General features: G+C 50.1%; 1 protein-coding gene across 2 annotated transcripts; it reads right to left on the reverse strand.

Moving 5' to 3' along the window:
- Positions 1–47: 47 nt before the first annotated feature.
- TTLL4 (tubulin tyrosine ligase like 4) lies at positions 48–26,942 on the reverse strand. Of its 2 annotated transcripts, XM_054277976.1 has the most exons (19): positions 26,911–26,942; positions 18,806–20,090; positions 18,018–18,127; positions 17,533–17,596; positions 15,429–15,553; positions 14,928–15,038; positions 13,948–14,024; positions 13,108–13,302; positions 12,945–13,027; positions 11,736–11,864; positions 10,994–11,116; positions 8,901–8,999; positions 8,207–8,341; positions 7,342–7,479; positions 5,422–5,521; positions 4,683–4,893; positions 2,385–2,455; positions 1,713–1,795; positions 48–911 (listed from the first exon to the last, which is right to left on the reverse strand). In XM_054277976.1, the coding sequence occupies exons 2-19, from the start codon at positions 20,032–20,034 to the stop codon at positions 770–772; spliced, it is 3,225 nt and encodes a 1,074-aa protein (XP_054133951.1). In that variant the 5' UTR covers positions 20,035–20,090; positions 26,911–26,942; the 3' UTR covers positions 48–769. The 2 variants fall into 2 exon arrangements, with proteins under 2 accessions (XP_054133951.1, XP_054133950.1); XM_054277975.1 differs by lacking the exon at positions 26,911–26,942 and having other exon boundaries at positions 18,806–22,927.
- Between the last annotated feature and the right edge of the window lie 66 nt (positions 26,943–27,008).

The following is a 27,008-nucleotide window of genomic DNA, read 5'->3' on the forward strand; positions in this document are numbered from 1 at the left end:
AGGGAAAGGAAGGCAGATGAGAACCAGGAAAGCAGTTGAGTGTTAAAATTTAATAGAAATCCTTGAGAAACAAGGAGAAAATAGAGAGCAGACCCAAGAGAAGAGCACTAGCCTGCAGTCTATGCACACATGCTGCAGGGCACACCAGAGAGCCAATGGCCCTGAGAAGGATGCTCCCTCCCCAGCAGCCCCACTGCCCCCACAACCAACTGGAGCCACACGGGTACCCACGGTCTCCCTGGAGCTGCAATGTGCAAGCCTGAGGTCTCCCATGGGGCCTGTTGCTGGGGGAGGGCAGGATGTTGGCACAGACATTCAGAAAGGATAAAACTGGGCAGTTTTACTCTCTCCCAGGCATGAGGACTCGGGACTTATCTCCAGGGGCCAGGCTGCAGCAGGGCAAGAGCAGGCTCAGCTGCCAGCAACTCAGGACACAGACACAGGCGAGCAAGGGCTCAGCCTGTGCTGACTGGGGATAGAAGGGCAGGCTCAGCCAGCTCTCACACAGCAAAGAAACCACAATGTCAGGCTTTCTCAGTCTAGGACAAAAGCCAGATAACCCCCACTTCCTCCAGCTTTGCCACTTGCTTTACAAAATGAAGTCACACAGGCCTCCTCTTTGCCTAGGAAAACATCTCTCTCTACAACCAGCCCCAAAACAAGTGTGCAGTGCAAAGGGCTCTCACAGTCCTTGCTCTACAGAGCCAGCTCCTATGTCTTCCTTTGAGGTAGGTTGATGTGTCCCCAGGGAGGGACGGTGGCTGCTTGGTCACATCACCAGGGCAGTGTCCTTGAGGCAGCCAGCAGGTCTCTGGTTGGCTCCATCAGTGCACTTGTTGAGAGGTAAGCTCTGAGCAGGGCTGGGCTCCAGGCATCTTGTGAGATCCTCACCAGCTGAAGGGAGGCATGAGCTGCAACGAAAAGGAGACCCTGAGCTTCTTAAGGACAGTGAGAAAGAACCAAAAGGACCATGGTGCAATAATCATCTGCTGTATCACGACACAGGGACTCAGAGATAGGGCTGCCAGGCTTATCCACTCCATCTCCCATTCCAGGCAGTGCCACTGACCCCAACAGGTATCCCAATATCAGTGGGACTGCAGGGTTACAGCTAAGTCTTCCTGTCTGTGTGTAAACCCAACTCCACCCTGGTCTCAGCACAGGAACAGTGATGACCTTTCTCTTAGAACCAGAGACCAGGGGTGTGCCTCCCTTTCACTTTGTCTCATCCAGACAAACTCCAGTCCTCCACCTCTGCAGGAAGCTGTCAGCAGTCCAGCTTTGCTTGGGGAAGCTGGGAGAGTGCAACAGACCTGGAGACCTCACTGTTCCCCCAGCCAGTGCTGCAGCTGAGAGCCTCTGCTCACTGTTAACCACATCAGTGCCCACAGAAGTGATACAAGTTCCAGTGCAGGGAATATCTTGTCAGCATGTTCTGACCATGACAGCTCCAAGCATCACCTAATCTGGCTGTTCTGAGCTTCAGAGCTCCCATCTAAGCTGGGTGTACAGTGCCAAGATGCCCAGTTGCACAGATATCATGCCAGCTCCATCTGTTGGCTCCTCAGAGAGCAGAGGCTTCAGAGCCTGCAAACCAATCTGCTCCTCTCCCTTTAATAAAGCCGCTTTTTGGGCAGCCAGTTTTCTACTAGGACACCAGTCCGAAAGCCACACTATGAACACCATGAACATCATGGCCAGTGCAAACTCACCCCAGTTTGCCCAGTTCCAGTTTGCTGAAGCCATTTGATGGAATGCCACTCTTCTGGAGGAACAGCGACTTTGGCAATGACCACTGTGGAAGGAGAGGAAGACAACAGAATGGCTATTTAAGTCATGGCAAAAATCCCTCAAGCCTGCTGTGCTTTGCCATAGGCTGCCCTAGAGAGCTTGAGCTAGAGCTGCCTCACTGCTGTGCATTGTCACTGCCACCAGATTGTTCCCAGAATAGCAAACAGAGCAATCTTTGCTCTCTGCCTAATGAATCCCTCTGCTCAAAGTGGGAGTAGAACATCTCGAGGTCAAGAGTGGGTTTCTTTCAGAGCAGCATTCTGCTGTAAGGCACAGGAGTGACAGACAGAGATGACTCCCTCACAGAGAACAACAGTGGTCAGAACAGGTGCCAAATATGTAGGGCTGTGCCCAGTGCACCCAAGGATATTCAGATGCAAAATACTTGCAGATCTAATATACTGTTCATGACTTCATGTTTGTGGGAAATAGGGCAGCATGGGTTTTTCCAGACTCCTGGAGGCCTTGGCAAAGAGGGAAGAAGGCAAACAGGTAAGACAGGAGCCAGAGGAAGCAGAGCAAGCAGGATCTTTACCCAACTCTGTGCAGGTAAACAACCATTCTGTGCCTACTTTACCCCCACTTATACATACCATTTGGGCCAAATCCGTCCTTGCCCCAGTGTGGTACCCTTTGACACACCAGTTCTTCAGTAGCTCCAGACCTGGGAAGTGACAGAAGACAGTAAATGAGAATGAACAGCCAGGTTTACAAAGAGTTAAGCCTTCCCAGTTCAGGGCATGCAAATATGCTGCACTGACCACACAGAACATGCTATGCAATAACTACTTGAACACGTGCCTGAGTGCCAGTAAACACGGGGTAAACCCAGGGCGTTCACCCTTTGTACGAGCAAACATCAGTGCGTGGGCTGCTGCAGTGCTTGCCTTCCTCCCAGGGAGCCAAGACATTCCCTGCAGCAGGCTCAGCGAAACAGGAAAACTGGGGCAACACAGGATTTGCCGAATTAGACCAGATTGAATGTCCCCCTGAGCCCAGTGCCTGCCAACAGCAGTACCTGATTTGGGCTGCACCGGTGAAAGTTCCCACCGTGCAAATGTAGAGCAGCTTTGCTGTCATTGACCCCTTTCCCAGAGGAGGGCAGCTCAGGCAACCTCCTCCTTGCACAGCACAGATCAGCTGCAGCATCCCAGTGCATCACCTCCACCCTACAGGGATCCATCCAGAGCTCAACATGGGCTGAGACTTCATCCCTGACAGAGGGTAAAGACTGGCACAAGCCGAGATCATCGCTGGTATGACTGGAAGGGACCAATCCTCTCACCACACACAAGACATGGTGGTCCAGAGCACAGCAAGGTCATTTTGAAGCAGAGCCATGTGTTCAACTGCACAGAACAGGCTCCACTTCCTCTAGGGCTTTCTGCAAGCTGTCCCCCTCTACAGCCAAGCACCCTGCTCTTTGGCTAACCCAAAAATATTGAGAAATCCCATCCTGTTTTCTTGTTTAAGAGCCTTTGGGTCATAGCAGAAGGCTAGGGTGACTTGAGAATTAAGAACCAGCAGAGCAATGGCTTCTCCATTGATGCTGTCCAGCTGGCATTACTGTGGTTTTCTATAAGATACCTGGGGAAATCCTTGCTGTCCAAAGCCTGTTCCTTGGTGACCTTTCAGCAAGCCCCAGAACCTTGTAAAAAAACCCCACTTGTTGGGGGCCAAGGGGAGCAGGGCAGCTCAGATGCTTTGTGCTGGCTCTGTGCACCAGTCTGGGCTTTGCATCTTGCTGGCTAGAGAAAGAGGGGTGCTGCATGGAACACAGGGGAAGAGGAAGGGGAAGGGGGAGGGTGAGCTCTGCTCAGAAGTACAGAGCAGTGATGGGATAGAGGAAATCTGCTCGCCTGCTTTCTTTGGGGAAGCTGGAGCACTGAAGCAGGACCCTTGCCTGAGCAGCAAAGTTCAGGGCAGCACTTCAGTGAGGATGATGACAGAATCTTTCTTCCAGTTGATGGAAGATCATACAGCAAAGATATTAGCAAGGCAAAGGATGACACGTGCTGACAACACAGCCAGAGAAGGCTATGATGTTACCATCTCTCTGTGAAGGACTGTTACTGACCCCTTTGATACTTGCTTTAACACCAGTGAAAAGTGACAAAAGCATTTGTCTTCTTTCTCTCCTTGATAGCCAGGTGAGGAGCACACAGTCACTGCAGTAGAGGGCCAGCTCCTCCAGAAGATCTCCATCTAGATCAGCTATTGGATGGAAAATCCTCAGCCACAGCCTCTTTTTATTTTCTCTAACCCTTCATGCTAGGTCTCACTGACTCTCCCCCAGAAACAGTTTGTACTGCTGCCCTGATAGAGGCAACCCTGAGTGAGAAGGAATTGGTCCAGCCCAGCTATGCCTCATTAAAGGATAATGTTTTTATTAAAATACAGAATTGTGTCCTGAAAGGATGGAAATGTTAGCTAGATTTCTAGTGTTTAGAAAAAAATTCCATTCGTACGCTGACTGTTTTTCATCAATTAGAAAGCTGCAGGAGACCAGGGAATAGGCCCAATTTTTCCTTCACAGATCACTAGTCAGGAGCAAAGCCCAGCAAATCCAGCTGTTTCTCCATCAAAAGAGAGCAGAGAAACACAGTAAGAGGCCAAAGCTACAGGTTGAAGGCAAAATCCCAGTCTGCTTCATGCCCAGGGCACCTAGAAGTGCTGGTGCTGTGTGTACCAGAACAGTAATCACCTCTCATCGAGTCAGAATGAGCTTTTTGTGACATTTGAAGCAGTCTGGGAAGGTAACACATTTCCTGGGGGTTAGTATGCAGGCAGGCAGCTCCCCCTCAACATGCATAGCTCAGAAATCTCCCACGACTGCTGGCAGGCAGCCTGCCTGAGTCAGGTGGCTGTGCCATGCTTTGGAGGGCAGTTACCTTTGTGTCTATTCGAGTAGTACTTGAGCTCCCACTGGGTGACCAGGATGTTAAAGTAACGGGGCTGCTCGAAGAAGCGCAGGTAGCGCATGGAGATGTGGCTGGGGAACACCCGCTCGAACTGCCCGCGCCGCGAGTACTCATCCTCTGTCTCCACCAGGACACGAACGTCATCTGGGGTCAGGATGTCCAAGACAGAAGAATAAAAATCCTGCAGACAAGAGCAACCCAAGGTCAGGGAGAAACATCTCTCAAGCAGAGGTCTCCATGTGTCTGAGATCTTTGGGAAACTGTGGAAGGAATCTAGGCTCAATGGTGACACCAACGCTGCAAGAACTTAAGAGAACACCAATTCTGCAGCCCAGCCTCTCTTAAATACACTGCCAGGAGGCACACAAGGCCAGTGACCCTACTAACCCAGCACAGGGGTCAGCTGGCAAAGGCTGTAAGAGATGCACAGACATATAAGGCAGTGCTCAGACTCTGTTTGGGGACTGGTGGGTAATGCGCCCCTCAGCACACATCTATTTTAATGTACAGGTAAGTCAGTGAGACTGTGTCTTAAGCAAACCCAGTTTATTTCTGACCAGCTGTCTTGTAACCCACTGAAGCCCAAGTGCACCCCATCATCTGGCTGAGTCCAGAGTAGAGCACAATCTGAAAAGGGACAGACATGTGGGACTGGCTGGGACATGGGCTTGGCATGATGATGCAAGTAACAGAGGAGGTTGTTTTGTACCTGGTCAGGTATCTTCTGCATCAAGTAATAGACCTTCTTCATCTTCTCTGCTCTCAAATGCTCAGATATTGGCTTGGACTTCTTCGAAGCACTGCTCATACTGAGGACACAAGAGAGACAATAGAGCATTTAAGTAGAGAAGACAAAGTCTTGTCATGGCAGAGCTGCTCCCAGCAACTTCTGAGAGAGTAATGACACCCTCATGAAAATGACATGGAGGAGAGAACGCTTTCTCCAACGATTTCACTAGTTACGACATCAGTGATGGATCCACAGCCTTGTGCACCAGCACAGAACGTGGGAAGGATGTGGGCAGGGAAACTGGGAGGACTCTGCCAGACCCTCACTAAGGCATTTCAGTGATCCTTCACCCAAAAGGTGAGCCATCACCTCACACTCACATAGGATGCTCGAGGGTCAAAGACACACCATGATGTGATTCACAGCACATGAAGCCTGGTGGGATCTCATGTTTCCATCCCACTTGGAACACAGCTTCCTAACTGCAAGCACAGGGATGGGGGTGCAAGTACCCAGTACTGGTACCATACAAGGAAGAAGAGAATTCTTACATCAAAAACTTCCTCTGGCAATATTGAAGTACTCTCAGGACTCAAATTCAGCCACATGCCATGGGAAGTCCTGGCCTTCTGTATTACCCGACCAGCAACCATCTATTCTAAACACCAACTTAACCTTTGGGGATGCCAGAATCTGGGAGATACTTCTTGAAAACCTTTTAACCCATCTATCAACATAGCTTTTTTTTTCTGCTGCTGCAAAACTTTAGTTGTGTGCATCTCCAAACAGGGAGAGTAGAACCTTGAGTCTGTGCCACGTGGTGCTTGGGGAACATGCAGATCTACTGGAATTCTGCCCGTATGCTAAAAAATCCCTTCATATGCTTCCCAGGGCAGGAAATACAGTTAAACAAGCTTGCCTCTGGATGCAAGAAATCTGGTAATGCATCATCTGAACCATGTTAAGGATCCACTTAATCCCCTGCAGGTCTTTCTGAGGACACCTGCCCTTCAGCACTTCCACTGGAAGTGGCAAACCAGCATGTGATCAAAGCACCGCAGATAAGCTGGTGAGAGCTCCCCATCTGGAGCTCTCATGTTCCCAGCTTCTCCACTGAAGGCACAGGGCACTCAGGGCAAGAGTCCCATCTTTTGGCATGCCCACACATCACTGCATGCTGGTGCTTAACCAAGCAAGCTGATCCTTCCGTGACATATGGCCAGCAGCCATTCTGCTGCAGACTGGTTTCCTTCCAGCCATCAGGTCTGAAACCAGGATAAGCCCTAGCTGTGGTGAAACACAGAAATATTAGGGGTCCGGCTGGACACACACCCAGGAACTAGCATTCTGTAAAAAACAGCCATGTTGGCTGTGAAGTAAGACTTTGCACACCTCCACCCATAAATTGACAGCATGTGACACCTGCAGTCCTGCCTAAAGAACTGATCACTCCAGCATTTGCAAAATAACAGGTGCTCCTCTTGCTCCAGGCTGCAGCATGTCAGTTTTGGTAAGTCAGTGGGTAAGTGGATCCAGCCCCAACAGAGCCAGCCAGTCCTCCAAGCAAACAGAGAGGCAGTAAAACTTAGCATCATATTAGTTCTGGCAGGGGGAAGGACAAGAGAGCACGACTTGACAAACTGCAGAGCAAGCACAAATTACATTGGCCTCACTTCCAGCTATGGACCTGCAGAGAGGGCATAAATCCTTCTGCATTGAAGAGACCACAGGAACCAGATACTCAGGCAAGGAGACAAGTTCTTTGAACCCATAGCTTAAACACCAGCAAGCACAGGCTCTCAACAGCTAGAAGCCAGTATTTGCTGGGCTCCAAGCAGCACCCCCAGATGAAATCCCTCAAGAAAAAAGCCTGCTTCTCTAACAGAGAAGGAGGATAACCTGTAGGTAGAGCAACTTCTTGTCTGTGTCTCTGAAGCCACACTGTCCACGCTGGGCAGAACAAAACCAGCGAGGTTGAGGAGGTCCCGAATCATCTGGCCCTTGATGCTCACATCCAGTGGGGAGTTGGAGTGGAGGCTGCAGAGAGGAAGCATCACAGCAGCCTGAGTGCTAGAATGGAGGGGTTGAGCCCCACGGCCCCAAGATCAATCCCTGCGTTATCACTGACTGAGACACAAACACCGGTCTGTCCCTTGCTTTGTGAAACCAGCCACAAAACACTGAGAGAAAAATCCTGACAATAGAGCTTTGAAGGGGCGGCTTCTTATCAGAAATAGTTAATTTTTCCATCTCTTCCCAATTTTGCTAGAAATAGGCAAATCCATCCCCAGAGCCGTGTGCATGGCTCTGTGTACAGCTCATGCCCACCCACTCTCACAGACAGGAGGGGCCATGCTGGTTACACTGCAGCTCCCAGCCCTGCCTGCACAGCCGACACCACAAGGCCGGATGCGGTCAGGAAGTAAAGAACAGTGCACGAGGCAGTGGAACTGCTGACTGCTTCTGCCCACGCAGAGAAATCTCTGCCATCACCCGTTCTGTACAAGACACATCCCTCCTTGCCTTCCTTTTTTAACATGCTCTTCCCTGGCTCTAGCTGGAGCATGCCCAGAAAAGCTTTCTGAACTGCAGAGGAATGTTGCTTTCACAGACAGGGAGGGCTTTGATTCCTGCAATCTGGAGAGGGAAGCTTCGAAGCCCATCATCTTTCAGCACAGGCTACAGGGGACATTGCAAGCCTAACTCACTTTGTAGTAAAAGAAAGGCCATTATCCACTCTGCTGTGGCTCAGAATATGCTTTACCTTGGGGAAATGTTGACTTCTAAGATCCAGGGCTTGAGGTTTTCATCCAGCATGATATCAAACCCAAACAGCTCATGGCAACAATATGGCCGGTGCACATACATCTTCACCAGGCTGTTCACGTAGGGCTCAGAACTGCAAGCCAAGAAAAAAACGCTTGTTTCCAACAGTCAGACAGACAGCAGAGCTCTGGCTGTTCACAGCACGTGTTGACAGTTCTGGAAGTGTAATGCAGCCACGTGCTGCGGGAGCAGGTGGGCTGAGGGACCAACACAGGCCTGTGTGTTGCTGCTGCCTCACCACATATGGATCCAGCACTGCATCTTGAGCATCCCTGCTGTGTCAGGTAGCATCCACCTCTGAATACAAGATTTATCCTGCACCAGGGACCATTCTCTCAGGCTCCCAGGCAAAGCAGGGGAGTGGGTGGCAAGCTGGGCAATTTTGGGTACACTGCACGTTTCTGGCCTTCAGGCAGGTCAGGGAAATGTAAGATCTATCTACCCACTGCAGCTACTATAGCAGGAGCATAAGTAACAAGGTGAAAGGAGGGATCTGCAGAGAAATACTGAAGCCAACAGCAGTGATACTATTTCAGTTAAGAACAAAAGGACCAAGCTGAGAAGGGACTGTACAGTCAAAAGGGCCAAGGTGCACCTCACAGACACACAGAGCAAGGGGTGCCAAGACTCACGCAATGATGGTTTTGATAACGATGTCCTTAATCTTCTCCCAGATGGCCTCACAATTAACTCCTTTCTGGGTCAGGTAACCCCAGAGAGCTTTGAGTGCCCTGTGAGAGAGAGAAAGCAAAGGAGTTATGGGGATTTTTGAAGGAATTTTGAATGAGTTACAGACGGGGTTTTCCAGTTGTTTTAGATGATGTGGTTTATTTTTTTATCTCCTACATAGGTAGGAAAGGTGAGTTTGGTTCACATCTTTACGGCATGGTTCAGAAGGTCACAAGATGGCTAGTTACAAGACCTTTTAAGGATTTATTGACTAATAAAACACTGCTAACAAGGACATTTATGTTTTTGACCTGATTTTTAAATATTTCATCTTATGGACTCATGTTACAGTGTAAGCTTTCTGAGCCAATAATGTTATGACACACAAACTTACACTAAACTCTAAAACTCTAAATTTTCTTCCACTTAGTTTAACATATCTCTGTTTCAAATTATAAATCTATATTCTCGCTTCTAGCACCTAAGTTTGGAAGCTTTTCCCAAGGTCTTAGATCAAATCCTGTGTTTAATTTTAAGCTTTGGCTTACAGGCCCAAAGTTCTCAGAATTCCTTGCATTTTCAATTCCAACATGTAGCCCCTTGCTGCTGGTGGTGAAAGCAACAGAAGGGAACCCTGACAGTGCTCTTCCCTGGCATGGCAATGCTCCTGACATCCTCAAACCTCTCAGTTCCTAGTTACTGCTCTCCCCAGCCTGGCCCCTGGTTTTGAAGGCCCAAGCTACTAGGAACATGAATCTGTCATAGACTTCTCTCAGCACAGTCCCAAATTAGCACATGAGCAAGGTAAGTCAGGCCCAGATCTTCTTTTCCCTCCCCCTCCCTGTCCTCAGCAAACCTCCCCTTCCTGCAGGCCTTCCCCCGCAGCACTGCAAAGCAGCTCAGCAGGAATCCAACAAGACCCCAAAAATGTTTTAGCTAAAGCCACTTCACTGAGGCTTCAGGGATGAAAAGAATTTCTGAAAAATGTGGTAACAAGATGGTATGGGGGAGCATCTATGCTTTTACAGGAGTTTCCCATACCACACTGAGTGCTGCAAGCTACTCTGACACTGAGCCAAGGATGCTGAGATATTTCTCAAGTGAGACCATGTGGCTAATGGCCAGGAATCCAAAGGTCACGCTTCCTGCATACAAGATGGAGTGGATTACAGCCACACTTATCTTTAACATAGGAGCAGCCAGCGTTGGCTTGCATGCAAGTATGGGAAACCCACACAATCCCACCTCCACACAACTGCAACTGCTGAGGGGCAGCAGACCCTGCTAAAAGTCCCAGCACAGGAAGAGACCACTGTGAAGTAGGTCCAGGTCTAAGTGATCTGGCCACAGCCAAACATCTTCTGCAACTCCCTTTGAGTGCAGTAGCACTGCCCAGGCTGAGAATTGAGAACTCAATCCCGCACTATTTTTAAAAGGGTTCAAACACCACCATGGAATCAGAAACAAGTTCCTGGGGCTTGTATCCATTCACCCATGGGACAGCAAGCAATGGGAACTCCTGCAAAATTGCAGCCCTCCTCCCAAATGCCTAGAAACAGCACCACTGCTCCCATTCCCAGAGTAGCACTAAATTAACAGTTCTGAACCAGAGTTGTCCCCTTCTCTGCCTCCACAGCAAAGTCAAGAATGAGAAGGGCAGAAGCTCCCATCAAGCCAATTTAAGCATCACCCATTCAATATCTAACAAAAACCAATCAGATTCTGCTTTAACGACATCCCATCACCCCCACAATAGGGGAAGGGGATGAATGAGCAGAGATGAGTGCAGTGTTGGAAGCAGGGAATGGCACAAACACAGGCAGGATGAACAGCACTTACAGCTCAAGCAGTACTGGACAGGATGAGTCACAAGCCAGGGAGACTATCCAGATTCCATTGACACTAACTCATGCTAAAATCACTCTCTTCTTCCACTTTCCCAAGTGGGAGCAGATGATACAGAAAGCAAGTTCAAGTTTTGGGTAAGAATACTGAAAAAAGCCTGACTTAATGGGAAATAGAAAGAGCTGCCTTGTACCCTAAAAGCAGCACCTACCATTTGTGTCCCTGACAAGCAGTCTCATCCGAGTTGGGTTTGTACGCTGCGTTCTTCTTGTTCACACTGTAGTTGGTCAAGTGAATGAACTTGTTGCCGAGGCTCTCCACTGAGGAGGAGTACCTGGAGAAGGCAAGAGGAACACAAGCTCTCCAAGACTGAAGTGGCTGTCCCCAGTCCATGAGGCAGGCATAGACTTTGTTCTCATCTCAGAACACTCTCAGCCATCCACCAGCCCCACTGCCTGCAGCTCTCTGTCCCCACAGGCCCAGAGCTAATGGAACAAAACATGAGACAGAACAGGCTGCCTTGGGACAGTGGCATGCAATCCCACCCACACAGCAGATCATCAAGGAATAAGAGCCAGAGTATCAGTGAGCAGAAGCACTGATGGAACTGCAACAGCCTGAGGCAATACAATGAAAACTGGAAGAAATGTCTCAGTTTCTGGTATGCCAGCTTTTATGCAGAATGAAGCACAGACAATGTATTCCAAGAACTGCTTTAGACTGAGCTGATCTTTCATTGGAAAGGCTGGATGTAGGCAGCATCCTCTCACATTCCCTTTCAACAGTCACCTGCAGCGACCTCATGTGTTTCCACACTGCCTCTTAAGCAAGGAAGGTACAGCTTTAAGCATTATAGGGCTTGACTCCCTCTTGCCCCAGCCAAGGCAGGCACCACAGCCACAGGTGCGTGGGCACCAAGGCAGCCTCCAGCACTGCTCTCCTGCACAGCCTACCTGCAGCTGGCAAAGCGAACCAATCCCTCCTTGAACAGGTAGACCCTGAGGGGATCATAGCAAGTGACGTAAACATAGAGCCTCAGGTCAAACTTCTTCCCGCCAATGAGGTAGGGCTTTTGCAGGTATCTGCAGAGGGAAGGAAGCACATAAGGGTTAGGATTTTCATATGCAGGAACATCTCTAACCCCCAAATCAGAAGCCCTGGCAAAACAAGTGATCAATGCAGAAACCTTTTTGCACAGCATTTCCAAGTTAATCACATCACAGACAAAATGAGAGAAAGAGCAGCTCTCCCATTCACAAGGAGCTTCTGCAGCACATAAGAACTGTTTCCTTCTGCACACTTCCATTTTGAAGAGATTTTCCTCAGTTTTAAGGCACAGTAGCTTTTCCACACCCACAACGCTGATCACAATTTTCAGGAACATTTAAGACATGCAGTACACCACAGATGGTTTTGTACAGTAGGTAGAAACAGTTGGGTATTTTAATCCAACTCATTTGATTATTCATCCCAGAGGTTCATGATTTTCCATAGGAAAGTTTGTCTCTCTGCAGAGAAAGTGGACAGGGAGAACTAACAAGCAAACACAACAGTTCCCTGTCTGCCAAACACTGCAGTTTTCCTGCTCTCACAAGAATCTTCCCAGATTCAAATCAAGATGTACTATTCCACTTTTCTGCAGAAGGGGAAGGAGATTGAGAATGCTGTTATTTCAAGAAAATCCTTTGCATCTACATGCACTGAGGCTCTTACTGAACCATTCTAACTTGGTTAAGAACAAATCTTTGACAACTGCCACCTCTTCCCTGGGACTTCGCTTCCCACTGTGCTTGTGTGAACTGGGTAAGATTTGTTTGTCTCCAAACGTGCCAAACCCCAGAGTACAGAGCAGTGGCAGCCTGATCACAGCAGAGCTGAAGCTGTCCACCTGCCAGACAGAAGCTCCAGAAAGCTCATGAAACCAAGTTGTGTCTGAGACCTCAAATATCTACAGAGACTGCAGCACTGCAGTAAGCCCAGTTGCAGCTGATGGAGCCAAACTTCCAGCAGCAGGACAACCAGGCAGTCTCCAGAGAAATCTCCAGATGCAAATCAGGTACTTCTGCTTTGCCACATACTAGTAGGGGCCCAGAATTGGCCAGACATACAAGACATTAAAAGGTCTCAGGCTGTGTGTCAGCCTTGGTTTTATGTTCACTCACCTCTGTACTAGCAGTGGTCTCCTTTTGGGGAGCTGGCTCCATTTGTGGATGACCTGGATACCATTGCCTCTTGCTGATGCTGGCTGCAAAGCACAAACAAGAAAGGATCAGATCTCCCTGCACCTACAAAAAGACAGAGGATTGAGTTCTGTTTTACACCTACTGGTTTCACGATCCATTTCTGTCGGCTACCTCCTTCCTCCCATGCTTTCCTGAGTGATTTGATGTCCTGGGGCAGGATGAAGGATTGAGGGAAAAAATTAAACTCCTTTTTCCCACAGCGAGCCTGCATCTTTAACAGGTTGCGCCACAGACGGTCCTTCCTTCCAATTTGAAATGAACCGGGGAAGTGGTTTAGCTGGAAAGGAACACAGATGCTATGAGATCTCTCTGCTTCCCCTACTCCTTGCCCACCCCTTTCTGCTCCCCTGGCAGAGGATACGTCCTCTCTGAATACAGTGCAGAGTAACAGTCTTTGCTCCCCTCCCAAGATTGCACCCAAACTGATCCCACCTGTTCCTGAAGCTTTGCAGGGACAAACCGCCTCATTTAGAGCATCACAGCTCTTCAGAACAGGCACGTACTTGTGACAGACACCAAACCTTTGGTCCCTTGCAGGTTCTCATGCCATGAGCTACACCTGACTGTTCTGTGATCAGAGTAAGGTACATGCCCTTCACTGCACTGGCAGTGAGGGCATTGTCCCTACCCCTCAGTTCTGCCAGAAGGAGGACTGCATTGCTTTAAGTAGCAATGACTGAATTTAGAGAAGCTCACAAATAAATACAATTTGGCTACAGCCTCAGTCCATACAAGAGCCACCCTCACAGCAGAGATGCCCATCCAGCTATGCCTGTCTCTTGGACTCCTCTCCCAATTCTGGAAGGGACACTACAGGGACAGCTGGCACAATAAACACTTGGCCCTGAGCAGAGGGGGACCCAAATTGCTTGCAACACACTCTCCATGCACATGAAAGAGGTCAGCAAAAAACAGCCCCTACCTTTTGGTGCTCCCTGATGGCTTTGAAACCAGGGGATTTCATGTGGTTGCCCCAGCAACCCAGCCAGTCAGTGCTTGCTGCAGGAAAAACAGGAAAGTCCATGACTGAGTACCCTGCCACCCATAACTCCTGCTCAACCCACAGCACCCCATCTCCTTAGGCTAGCAGAAGTGTGCCAGGGATGCTGTACAGCTATAGCACAAAGCACTCACATTTGCTACTGCAAAGCTGCCAAAGCAAGGGCTGAGTGCCATCCAGTTAACCAAGTGGGTCATATTGCTGCAAATATGACTGGTTGCAAGAACCTGAAGAGGTACAGGGTCAAAGGAATGCCTTTAATTCCCCAGCATCCTGACTTCTCTGCATTACAGCTGGCAAATGAAGCATTTGGCTAATGAATGCTGTGCTGCTGAGGGACAGGTAGGTGTGCCATAACTACTTAGGACTTCCTCTGCCATCCATGTCTCATTATAGCCTCAAAATAGTCTGCGCAGAGGTCTCCTGATACATGCAGAATTCCAATAAACTTCCAGGAGATCACATTCCAGAGTATGGATCATAGCTGCAAATGCTCAATGCTTCTCCTACATTGTCCTTGGGAAGTGACAAGATTCCCAACCCTGAGAACTCTGGCTATGGTCAGAGATGTCTTCCTCTTCAGTACATGGGGACAAGGAGCAGCAGTGCTGGGCCTGGCACTACATGAGGGCCAGCCCACTCAGAGTGGCAAGCCAGAGCAAACCTGCCTCAGTTCAGGAGCAAGCCCTTGCGGACTATGCCAGGAACAAGCCAAGAGGCAGATCAGGCCCTGCTGGGACCCACAGATGTTGGATACTGCAGGTCAGACAGGCAAAAACACGAACCCAGCATCCTACAGTGCCAAGCCTGTATTGCTTCTACTCTGTTCTTTGCAGGCATTCTGCCTTCTAGTGTCCAGGCGCTGGAGGCAAGGAAGGACACAATGCTGCCTCCCAACTTACTTTTGCTAACTCTGAAGTGGGACCTGCCAATGGTTTGCTTCACTATGTTAGGTGTGACACTGCACAGTTTCCATCGCAGCAGCTTCCTCTGCTCCCAAGGCAGCTTTTCCACTAGGAAAGCAAAAAGTTAAAGACTGAAGAAAAACAAACACAATACTTGGATTTACTACAGCTGCAAAATTCTATGGTTTGCTGCACAGGCACCAGGCCTGTAGATGAGGGTGCATAGCCCTCTTTGCAGAACTGTCATGGAGCAGAAGACTCCACAGCTGGGGGAGATCCAGGACACTGGAACATTTAGTGGCAGCCTAAGTCATGCTCCAGACATTGGAAATAACAGTTTACTGCAGTCATTTGGATCTCACAGCAGTGTTAGGTGTCATCAAGGGAAGGGTTAAGGGCAGCCACTGCCAGCCAGCTCCAGGCTGTGTGCTGGCACCACCTGCTCCCTAATAATGGTCTGGCCACTCTCACCTTGTGCAACAACAGACTCCGGCTCACCTGCCTCATCCCGAGTACTGAAGTAGATAGTTGGAGGCACATTAGGGAATAAACTGCAGACAAGAGCTGGTTTGAGCACTTTGTCTTGAGCCCCAGAAGGCTGGGCCAGGCAGTCAATGCGTTTCCTAAGAAAGATGAGGCAGTAGTCAGCTGGCTAAAAGTGAAAAGTAACAAAGGAAGAGGGAAGCCAGAAGGAGCCTTAATCTGGGTATCAGGAATTTGCACCATCATTGCAATGTGGTGCAAGCAGCGGGCACCAAGGTCAGTAACTCAGTCTGCAGGAATGAGGGGATGATTCTGCAATGAATGCACATGCCAAGTACCCACTGTGGAGTTTTTGATTTTCTGGGGCAAGGAGTGGAGTCTTTTACATGACAAACCCTATAACCTAGTCCAAGGGAACAAGGGGTGGAGATTGTAAGACATACTATTTAACCCTCATGGTTTTGCTGCATTGCAGGGAAGAGGGATGGAGTTTTACCCACTATATGTACACCTTCCCACAGCAAGCCCCAATACCTGGAAGGAGGGATAGAATTTGTAATGTTTCTATTAATATCGTGATGAAGTGAAAAGTAGGGTTTGCAATGAATGTATATTCAAATATATGCCACTGCAGCCATTGGAAGAAGCCACACCAGAGCAATCCAATAAAGAACAAAGAGCAGCAAAAGAAAAGGAACTACAACACACTATCAACCAATCTCTTAGGCCACCCCTTGCCTCACTGAAGGGACTGAGTGTAGCTTGTCACAAAAGAATTGGAGACCAGGCTGAGGGAAGAAAAGGTGTTTTATCAAAGTCCTTGGTTTGTTTGTTTTTTTTCAGTACTGAAATCAATAATTAAAAGTTTATTAATTGGAAAAGGATCATATTGCTTAACATTCTCTGGCACAAAGCTGGTTTTGCCCACACTGGTTCTGCCCACACAAAGTGAAGGCAGGAGACAGCTGCAAAGGTTTCAAGGCTAGGCCAGCACACACCCTGCACAAAGAAGTGGTGAACACCCCTCCCTCCTTGCTGCAAGAGGCATTTAGCCCAAGCACTGCTTCTCCCCATCTGCCCCAGAGGCCAACCAGACACATCCTGCCAGAAACAGCTGCTGGGCCAGTTTACATCACCTCCCCAGGACTTTCACAACCACATGGGCACACCCAAAGCCCTGCAGCACCCTAAGGCTCAACACTTGCTCACAGAAAGCCTTGCTTGTCTCCCAGATTAGTGATGACATGATGGGAAGCAGCAAGCTGTCAGGCAGACAGCAAAGCCTGAGGCAGCCCTGGTGCAAGATGAGCTCCCACTGCTGGATGGGCAAAAACAGGTCCAACAAAGGTCAGCCAAGAGTCATGAAGGCAGGGCTCAGATGACCACAGGCTGACCAGTGCTCCCCAGAAAGAGATTCTCCCAAAAGTTAAAGAAAAACCCAGGCTCCAGGACTTGCTTCTAGGATGCTATGCTGAGACACAAATCTCCAAGGAGCTTTTGCAGTCTCTGGCCCAGGACACCTCCACTCTGCTTCATCTGCTGGGCAACGACACTGCAAGAGCACAATTTAATCCAGTAAACCTAACTCAGCAACTGTCAGTGCCAGTGAAATTAAGACCCCTGTTTTGCTGCAGTGGATGCATCCTTAGCACTTTACAGGCTGCTGCTTGTAGAAAGAGAGGTAGTTCTAGTCTGCAGGGTAGAAAAGAAACCTGCTTTGGCTGGGACATCTGTTCCTATCTTCACTCCTTTACCCCACATGCTACCATCTCCTCTGTCCCTATGGAGGGCAAAGATGACAGAATCACAGAATATGCTGATTTTGAAGGGATCCACAAGGATCATCGAGTCCAACTCCCTGCCCTTCTCAGCACCATTCCCAAGAGTCACACCCTGTGCCCAAGAGCATTGTCCAAACACTTCCTGAACTCTGTCAGGCTTGGTGCTGTGGCCTCTTCCTAGGGAGCCTGTTCAGTGCCCAGCCACACTCTGGGTGAAGAAACTTTTTCTAATATCCAACCTAAGTCTCCCCTGACACAACTTCAGGCCATTCCCTCAGGTCCTGGGACAAGTCTGGGAAAAATACACCAAGTTAAGTGCACTGTTCACAGCTACTAACCTGGATGCAGGAGTGGTGGAGAAGCTGGACAACACATCGGCATCGGAGGAAGAATCCGAGTCACCTGCAGGAGGAAACAAACTCAGGTTTTGTCTCCATGAGGAGTGAATGCACACAGAGTTAGAGAGGGAAGAGAGGAAACAAATGCTGCAGGGGACAGAACCTTCCAGCTACCCCTAATCCTTGGATCCTGGCTTTTGCCCACCAATTGGGGTCATAAAAACAGGGAAGGGAGCAGAGCTGACAGCCCTGCACAGAGAGGAGATGAGTAAGTTCTGGAGAAGGACAGTGGTGAGCCCTAGCTTGCTCCCAGAAGGAGCAGTTCCTCCTTGCTGTTACATCACTTTTGGGTTCAGTACATCCTGAAATGACAGCATGAATGTAAGACAGGAGGGCAGCTATGCTGACTCCCAGCTCCCAGACAGCTCTTGCACTCCCCGCATTGAGGTATGGAGCACAGCCCTCCCTGGGGTAGCAGCACTCACTGTCCTCATACTCTTCTTGACTGTAGTTCTCGTCCAGACCATCAGGAAGTTCTTCCTCTGCTTCGTCCTGGGGATGGCTCGGCTCCAGCAGTGACTTCTCAGCAGCAGCACTAGGACAAAGAACATCACATCAAAAGGAATGGCACATGCTTTCTGTAGCCAAAAACCCAGAAACCCATTGAGGCAGCATGAGATAATGTGGGCAGACGAATGAGGGCACTGCCCTTTCCAGTGCTGATGTACAAGCACGCATCCCAAGCTAGCAAGATGGAGAGGCCCCAGACCATGCTGAGAATGAACACGTTCCAGAGCAGCTAGAAAAAAGAGGAAAAAGAACACCCTCTCCCACCAGGAGAGCAGGAACTCCATGTCCTCACACCTTCTCTATCCTGTATTAGCCCTGTGCTCTTTTATGAACACACGTCTCTGACTAGGAAGGCCTGGTTCAACAGCAGGCTGGATTCAACATATGTGCAGCGTTTTCCACTGAAGGCAGGACCCCCCAAGTAGAAGAAACTAGAAATGCCACACAGTAATTCCATGCTATTGTTGAAGGAGAAAATGGAACAGCTTGGAGCTATCCCAAGTGCCTGTGTCAAGCTGGGGGTGCAGGAAGGTGCTCCACCCACTAGGATGCTGCAGTTGGTTTTTCTCATGGACACAGCCCATGGTTATCCTTATGGCCACTTCATACTGCCCACAGTGCATCCTCTCCCAACACACACAGACACAACGGCCAGCCTGGCACATCCTGCTGCAGCCTCCCTCCTCCTCCTGCCTCTACTTACTTAAGCTTTCCTGAGACCACAGCCTGGGCCTGTTTCTCTTCTTCCTCCAGTTGGATGGTGGACACCTGTGCTGCCACTTCAGAGACAGCAGCAAAGTGCAGAGGCTCTGCTCTTGCCAGGTGGTCCCCGGCACACAGAGTGCTGAGCACACCCACGGGATGGCAGCCAGTCCTGCAGACAGGAGCGCTGGCACAGGAGGCCAAGGGACGGACACTGATCCGCTCACTGCGGGCAATGGTGTCACAGGTGCCCCTAAGGCTCGAGTTACTGTTAAGGCAGTGGCTCTCCAGCTCCGAGTTCAGGGGAGCAGTGGGCTCTTTCTGGGTGATCTGCACTCCGGCATGCTGCCTCCATCTGCTGCTCTGGTTGGACAGGCTGCCCACACTCATAAGGCCAGAACTTTCAGCTTGGCACCCAAAGCCTCTGTGTGTGGCAGCCTGACTAGGTAGCTGCTGCACAGCCTTCAAGAGGCTCTTCTCCGGTTCCTTCTCTTTTGAGCTGTAAGGTCTCCCCTTAGCATCCTCCAATGAGCACTGATCCTTCCTGAGGACCGCACAGCTTGGCACAGGGGCATGGGAGGGGATTTTGTTTTGCTGTGACACAACGTTGCTGTTCGTCACAGCCCTGTTAATCAGGCTGCTACCGAAGCTGTCTCTATTGTCCCCAAAGAGGGACCATGAAGTAGCAGGAAAACTCCGGGTGTTTTCCACCTTTTTCATCTTCAGTGACTGCAGAAAAGGCACTTGAGCACTGCTTGGCCGTAGGAAGGAGTTGTTATTGAGCACTGGTCTACAGGAGCTGGCAGCCTGCTGACCTGAGCTGAGGGGAGAGCCTTTGACCCCAGTTCCAGAGTGCTCCTCTGCCAGCAGGCAGGGGTCCATCAGCAGGGAAGGCATCACCCTTCCTGTGGCAGATATCACCCTTCCCGTGGCAGAGCCAGTGTGTCGAGGGCTTTGGAGGCTGTCTTCAGTGGGCTGTGCGTGGCATAGTGATGGTGAGCACAAGAAGCAGGATTGCTGCAGAGGGATCCCTGAGGGCAGCAGGATGCGATCCTGGAAAGCACTCGCATATCTCTTCTCTAAATTCCAGAGGGGTTTGGCCTGCTGCTGAGTGAGGCGCCAGGGCCAGCACGGCTGAGGTCGCTCTGCCAGGAGGCTGCCTGACTGCAGCCCGATGCGCTTCTGCTGTTTGGGGCCCCCATTAGCATGGTCTGGTCCTGCCGACGCCATGTAGAGCCATAGCACTTGAGGCACGGTCAGTCATCTACTGCAGCATCTTTGCTGGCCTGAAACAAAAGGATAGCATGAAAGACTCTGTTGTCCTGTCAGAGGACAGCACCCAGCCTAATGCCGCATGAGGAAAGCAGGGTGGGTTGCTTTCCCTGCAGGATGAAAATCACATCTCCCATTTACTGAGCTCACCAAGAGTCTCTGGAGACCAAGTCAAAGAATGGCTGGCATCTCACATGAAACCAGAGGATGCAAAGAACAATGTAAAGAGAGCCATCTGCAGGAAAGCTTGTACCCTGCAAACACACAAGGGTGTCTGACTACCAGCCAGGGCCATGGAGTAGCAGCTCCAGCAGTCACCCTGTCTGCAACAAGAGGCTGCCTGCCTGGGACCCATATGGCAGCTGGAGCCCACTCCTACAGATCTGTGTCTCCAACATCAGCCTCCTGACTCTGCCACAAATGCCAAAACATCTGCTTACTTTTTCTCCCTGCTCCTTAAAACTTCAGCTCAGTACATTACACAACTAGATGAGAACCTCAGCCCTTGCTTTTGAAAGGAACATGTTTCTCACTCTTGTAGAAAAGCTTAGTGAGGGCTAAAGGCTTCCTATAGAGCTCAGGACTGAGAAGGCAGCACGAACCAAATGCAGGCTGTTCTAACATCAACACCTTTGCTTCCAGCACAGACTGGAAGTACTGTGCACGTACATCTCTCCTCACTGCAGTCCTTCAGAAAAGTCTCCTGCAAGGACCAAACTGGCAGACCACAGTGCTGCAGATATAGGTGCCCTGAATCTTTCTAGAATGAACTATTGCACCATACCTGCAACATCCTCTTGCCTGAGGAGAAGGGAAAAGAGAAAACAAACCACTAGCCAGTTATTGCTTTAACACATGCCTGGAGGGACCCTGGATACAGCTGCGATAGGAATTTGTATTCCAAGCAGGCTGGCTGGTTCTTCCACCTTCCACCAGCTCTCACACGCTTGCATATTAAAGAAAAAAAAAAAAACCAGAGGTATAAAAAGAAGGATAAGCAGGGCATCAGACATCACACTCTTCTTTTTCTTGCCATACACATACACACTCCTTTCTCACCTGAAAGACAAGCCTCAGATGCAGCAGTTAAAGTGTAGCTTGGAGACCCTGAGGTTGCTCTGTAGCACCATCACAGCAGCTCGCACCACCACAGAGCTGGGTCAGACGGACCTACACCTGCCAGACCCTCTCAGCCTGTGAATCAGCTCCAGTCTCCAGCACATACCAGGTCAGCAGCATCTCAGCCAGAGGATGTGGGAAATGGAACATCCCATGCAGGATCCCATAGGAGGTATACATCCTCAAGGAGAGCTGCTATCCTGCCAAGCTCTGCAAGGAAATATGGCAAGTGCCGAGTCCATACCACATCCATAGGGCTGCATTGCTTGTTAGTGCTTGTACAGTCAAGCTGAGGACTCCTGATGAGGACAGGGCACCTGCATCCCAGTGGGAGCTGCAGCCCAGAGGGCCTCCAAACCCCAGGGAAGAGAATCCCACAACTGAGATGTACAACACTATTCCACTGCTACCCAATCTGCCCCCAGCAGCAAACCTGGCTGTGTTGTGACATTCACAGCGATTAGCACAGAGGGAAGAAGCTGTGGCTCAGATGCCGTCCCCTGCCCAGCTCAAATTTCCATCAGTAAACAAGGGAGCACAGCTTGGCTTGCACACGCTGCCCCCTCCAGCTCACAAGCACACCCGGACCACAAAGTGACCCTAGCACACCAGTGAACATAGGTGTTAAAGAGCAAATTAAAATCCAAGGAGAATGAAAGTGTTCCTGCCTAGAGGATCTGTCACTGGCATCACCACCTGCACTGCCAGTCTGGCCATCGCCTGCACTCTCACCCGGCTGTGAATGACCTTGTAAAACCAGCCTGAAGTGAAAGCCATCTGTAGCTCATCTCCACCCGGCTTTACAGCTATCAGTGAATCATCCTGCTGTAAAAATAAAAGTGATGTGGCCTAATGAAGCTGTAACAAGGGCTGTGAATCTCACAGTCAGCTTATACACAGGTGTGAAAATGCCAGCACAAGTCCTGTGTGACCCTGATCTGGAGTAAGTGACAACGGTGGCACAGATGTGACTGACACAGACACGGGGGTGCTGCTGACAGCTGTGGCTGCCAGGGTGGAGGTCTGGGCATGGCACAGCCTTAGCTAACACTGCCTGGAACCCAGCCCACAGCAGCAGACAGAGATGTGCTGAGCTTGGCCCCTCCTGAGCGGTTTTGTCACGGAGTTGCAGAAGTGTCTGGGCCAGCACAGGGGAGGGGTGTGCAGGAAGCAGCAGCTGCATAAGAAAGCTGCAGGGGCTTTAGCAGAGCTTTCAGGTAAGGCCTAGGCTGGCCAACAGCTAGTCACCATCACTGTTTCCCTGTGGAGACACAGGAGCTCAGAGATAGGGGCAGGAGGGGCAGGAAGGATGAAAGGAAGACGCCCTCACAGGATGCATCCAGACTGATAGCAGCAGTCCATGCTGCCTGTCCTTCCCCCCATTCACACCTCCTGCATGCCAGGACAGCCAACTCTAATGCCCACCTGAAAACTGTCTCCCATCCTTACAGCAAGGACAGCTTGACAAAGCAGCTGCTGAGCATCCAGGAGAACTGATGGAGACGGAGGGGGGCACCTTCACGTGCCAGGCTGTGGTCACAACAGGACAGCAGCTGCCACATCTCTGTAGCTCTGGGTAGGAAACACATCACCTGCCCCCAGGTAAATCCCTGCTGGTCACCAGCAGAGAAGTTTTCCCTTTATGTTTAATTCAGCTGGAGTTTTGGGATGGACAAAGGTCACAGCTTGATGCAATCCCTAGCTCTGCTAACCCAACTCTACGAGAAAGGAGCTGGACTCTGTTCTGCATCTCACAATGGCGATAAAATAACACTCTTAAAATTTTATTGTAGAAACATGAGCTAGGAAAAGCCCTGGGTGAACTGGCCAGGCTGGAATTCAAACCCAACCAAGTAATTATTGGATTTTGGCTTGGACTTATTGACACACAATACAGAGGCCAAAGCTGTCACTGTTGGAGTGACTGTACAGCTGCACTTGCTTACAATTACTCTGCCAGCACCTTTTATTGCCACACAGCTTGCTTGCAAGTGTTGGGAGGTCAGCTGGAGCACTGCCACAGCCTGTACAAAAGTGACATCCCTAGAGCACAGGGCCAACATGTGCCCAGCCTCTGCACACCCCTGTATGCAGCAGTCAAACCCTTTCTTCCAGCCTGAGCCCCACTGCAGCATGTACTCCTCTAATGGCAGCGTGGCAGCTCCTCACAGCCCTCTTCCAAACAGGAAAGGACAAGACCTCAAGAGCCCGGGTGTGCACATCATCCCACTGTTAGAAGAGTGTGGCTGTGGAGGTTATTTTAAGTGCAGCTTGGTGATACACTTAAAATAACAAGAGCTTGTAAATGTATGCACTGCAAGCTGACCTGATAACGTGTTGTCAGCCACACACAGCCTGAAATCACAAGGAAGAGAGATTAGGCAACTGCAACTGCTATTGTTTTCTATGCCATTGCAGGGTGCATATTGTGTTCTGATCTTTATTATTAAAAAGGATAACACATTTTTCTAAACAAGACCTGAGTTTACACCAAGTTCCTCACTTGCAGCTCCAGGGCTTTTGATTAAAGCTTGAATAAGCAAGTTAACAACAATGCAAAATAAACAGGTTTTAAAACAAAAATACATTTACAAATAAGGGTTTGTATCCCTTCAAAAAATTTAAAACTTTGAACAAGATCAACAACATTGATCTGAAACAAACCAAGTGTCTAAAAGTGCTCCAACAGCTCGTAGCTAGGTACAAATTTGTGTTTCAACAGCATGGAAACAGCCCTCCCTCCCCAATGTCATCTCCAAGAATCTAGTGGCCTCAAGCAAAAGCACCTGAGGCCACCAGCAAGTTCAAGCTGAAGAGCAGAGGGTGTTGCTGGCCACAATTTGTCCAAGAGAACAACACAGCTCAGAGGCAGCTTGGCCACTGCAGAAATGCTCTTGGATACATCAGCCTGGTGTGCTGCTTTGCCACACAGTTAAGCATCACTGTTCCCTCTCAGCTTCATTGCAATCCTTGCAGAACCACATTTTGTGTGCAAATCCAGAGGATGACAACCAATTTCTGTCCCAATCAAGACATCAAGTTTTTACTTGGCCACTCAGGTCAAAAACAAAAAAAAAAACCCAAAACAAAACAATAAAAAAAAAAAAAAAAACAGTGAGAAATCAACCTCTGTGAGGATGCATCAGCAAATTCCACCAGCATGCCAGGATTACATTTGTGCCAGGGTTGGTCATTTCCATTCATCAGCTCTGGTGCTGAACTCCACTCCACACTGAATAGAGGAAGTATGAGTGTATGGCTGCCTGAAAAGACCCTTTACCTAAGAAGGGCACTGCCCTGCAAGAGAAATAGAGTAGCTCAGGTGTGTGCTCCTGCTCCCAAGGTGGAGGCAGACCTCAGGGACAGCAGGATGCTGGAGCAAGCCATGGGAGAGCTGCAATCCAGCCAGCACCTCACCCTGTGCTGCAGCAAAGGCCTCCCTCCATGCACACACAGAGTGGGCTGGGGAATGAAGGCTCCTGTGCTTGCCTTCACAAGGGATTTCACCACCACTGTAAGGGCATTGAAGCACAGTTGCCAGATGAGGTGGGAAACTCTGGCACAACAGGCAGGAAATCCAGGGCTATAGCTTGAGGGCATCAAGGACACTTCAGATAAAGGGCCAGCTCAGTGCTCACCCCGGGATCGCTGACCTGGCTGTGACCAGACAGTGCAGGGGCCACAGCAAAGGGCAGAGCATGGAGCTCCTATTGCTGACAAAGAATATCAACTTTTCTCCCTGGCAGACTCCCCAGGCCCTGAGGCAGATGCAGTGCACACTGACAGCAGATCATGCACCTCTGTTTCCCCAGCAGTGAAGCTGGTAAGTGCCTGCCCTTGCTCCCACCCAATTTGTACTTTTTCATCACATGGGCAACAGAAGCAGTTGTACTGCAGCACAAACAAGAGCAGAGAAACGAGTCTGGGTTAAAAGTAACAAGCTAAACCATGAGGTGTTTAACAGCCTTTCACTATAGAGGTCTACAGCCCATTCCTGAAGATCCAAACTGAAGGGACAGCATTTTCAATTGACTTTCATTTTCTCCATGATGGGAGAAAAGAGAATGACGTGGCAAGACCTGGGAAGAGTTTGGCCACCAGCGTAGGATCTGAGGGCAGTCAGCACAGCTCCATCTGATCTTAGGCAGACTAGCCTTTAGTAGAAAAATAAAAGTGGAGGATTTTGAGTGAGCGAAACAAGTATAAAATATCAACATACAGCAAGGAGACAAGAACTACCCAATTAGTTCAAGACACATTATTTCATAACCCACCTTCTGTTCTTGATACTTTTTACTGAAACATAGCTGCAATTGGAAGAAAAAGTTCCCAGATTTGTCCTTCAGTACATGCTGAGGACTCTTCCATGTCCGGACAGGGCTAGGAAAAATTCTTCTGAAGCCACTGCAAAACCCTCACTCCATACAGCAATCTCTCAGGGCTCAGGAGTGGAGAAGAAACAGAGACTCAAGGTGAGAAACTGCCAAATACTCCCAGACCCGATGCATGGCAGGAACTTGGGAAATGTCAAGGAGTGGCACCCAGCCAGGCTGTGCAGCAGCCAAAGCCCCCAACCTGTGTCAATGATTTGACACCTCCATGCAGGCACTGTTCTTTGGGGATGGTGACATTTGTCCCCTCAGCTCCTCCCTGAAATGCAATCCCTGCTGGGCTGAAGGACCCCCTGACTGAGGTGTGGGAGGGGACAATTGTCATCAACCAACTTTACCTAACATAACTGCAGCAAGAGAGCAATGAAAGGACAGAGAAATGCTACAATCTGCTGGGTGGTACAAACAGTGAGAATTGTGGAAATATTATTCTATAAAACTATAATAAAGCAAACAATCCACTGTAAATTCCCTCAAACAATCCGGGAGTCACTAGATGTCATCTGCCCATTCCGTGAGGAGAGCACCACAATGAGAAAGACAGGCAAGCCTCAGGGGTCATGTAGGCAGGGCTCTGATGTGCTGCTGTGGAGCTGAACTCTGCCTCCCATGAGACATCCACAGCCATGCACAGGATGCTGGCACAATGCCACAGGGTTTCCCCACACCTTCATTCCTCGATCCCTGACCAAACCCTGGAGGCATTCAGGAAATACTCCAGGCTTGTCTCAACTCAGTTCTGTGCAGACTTTCATCTTTCAGACTCAACGGTCCTTTTTACAACACAAGAGCAGCTAAGCCAAGACCCCTACGAAAGGATGGACAGCCAGGATGTCCCAGCACTCCACCTGGGCCTGGTCCATCCCAGCTCCATCCTAATACTCCAAGTAGCGTTGGAGAGGTTCCCTGGGGCGGTGGGTGGCTGGGGAGCCAGCCCTTCCTCGCTGCCGCTCGCCCGGGGAACACGCTGTGTCTCATTTCTCCAAGTGAAAGACTGTGATGCCCAAGCTGCTACCAGGATGCTCTATCCTGGCGCCGGAGCGCCGCCCAGGCCGCCAGCCCCAGCGTGTCTCGGCACAGAGCGTTCCCAAACCGCCCCCCAGCCCCACGGTGTCACGGGGCAAGGCCACGGCGAGCCCCGCGAGCAGGCCCGGGCGGGAGCGAGGTGCCTCCTCGGGGCTCGGGCACGGCTATGGGGCGGAGGGGCCGGGAAGGCAACGCGGGGGGACAAGGGCCCCAGTGGGGGAACTCTGAGGGTGCAACCCAGGGAGACACAGGGGGAGCAAAGCCCCGCTCCACAGGCCGGCAACGCCGCCATACTCACCTCCCGCCCGGGCCCGCCGGAGCCGCCGCCGCCGCCGTTACCATGGGGAGCCGGCGGGCCCACGTGACTACAGCTCCCGGCAGCCATCGCGGCTGGGG

Source organism: Melozone crissalis, unplaced genomic scaffold (genome assembly GCF_028551555.1).
Source record: "Melozone crissalis strain CALT ecotype California unplaced genomic scaffold, PUWL_Pcris_2 ptg000023l_1, whole genome shotgun sequence".
Taxonomy (NCBI): Eukaryota; Metazoa; Chordata; class Aves; order Passeriformes; family Passerellidae; genus Melozone; species Melozone crissalis.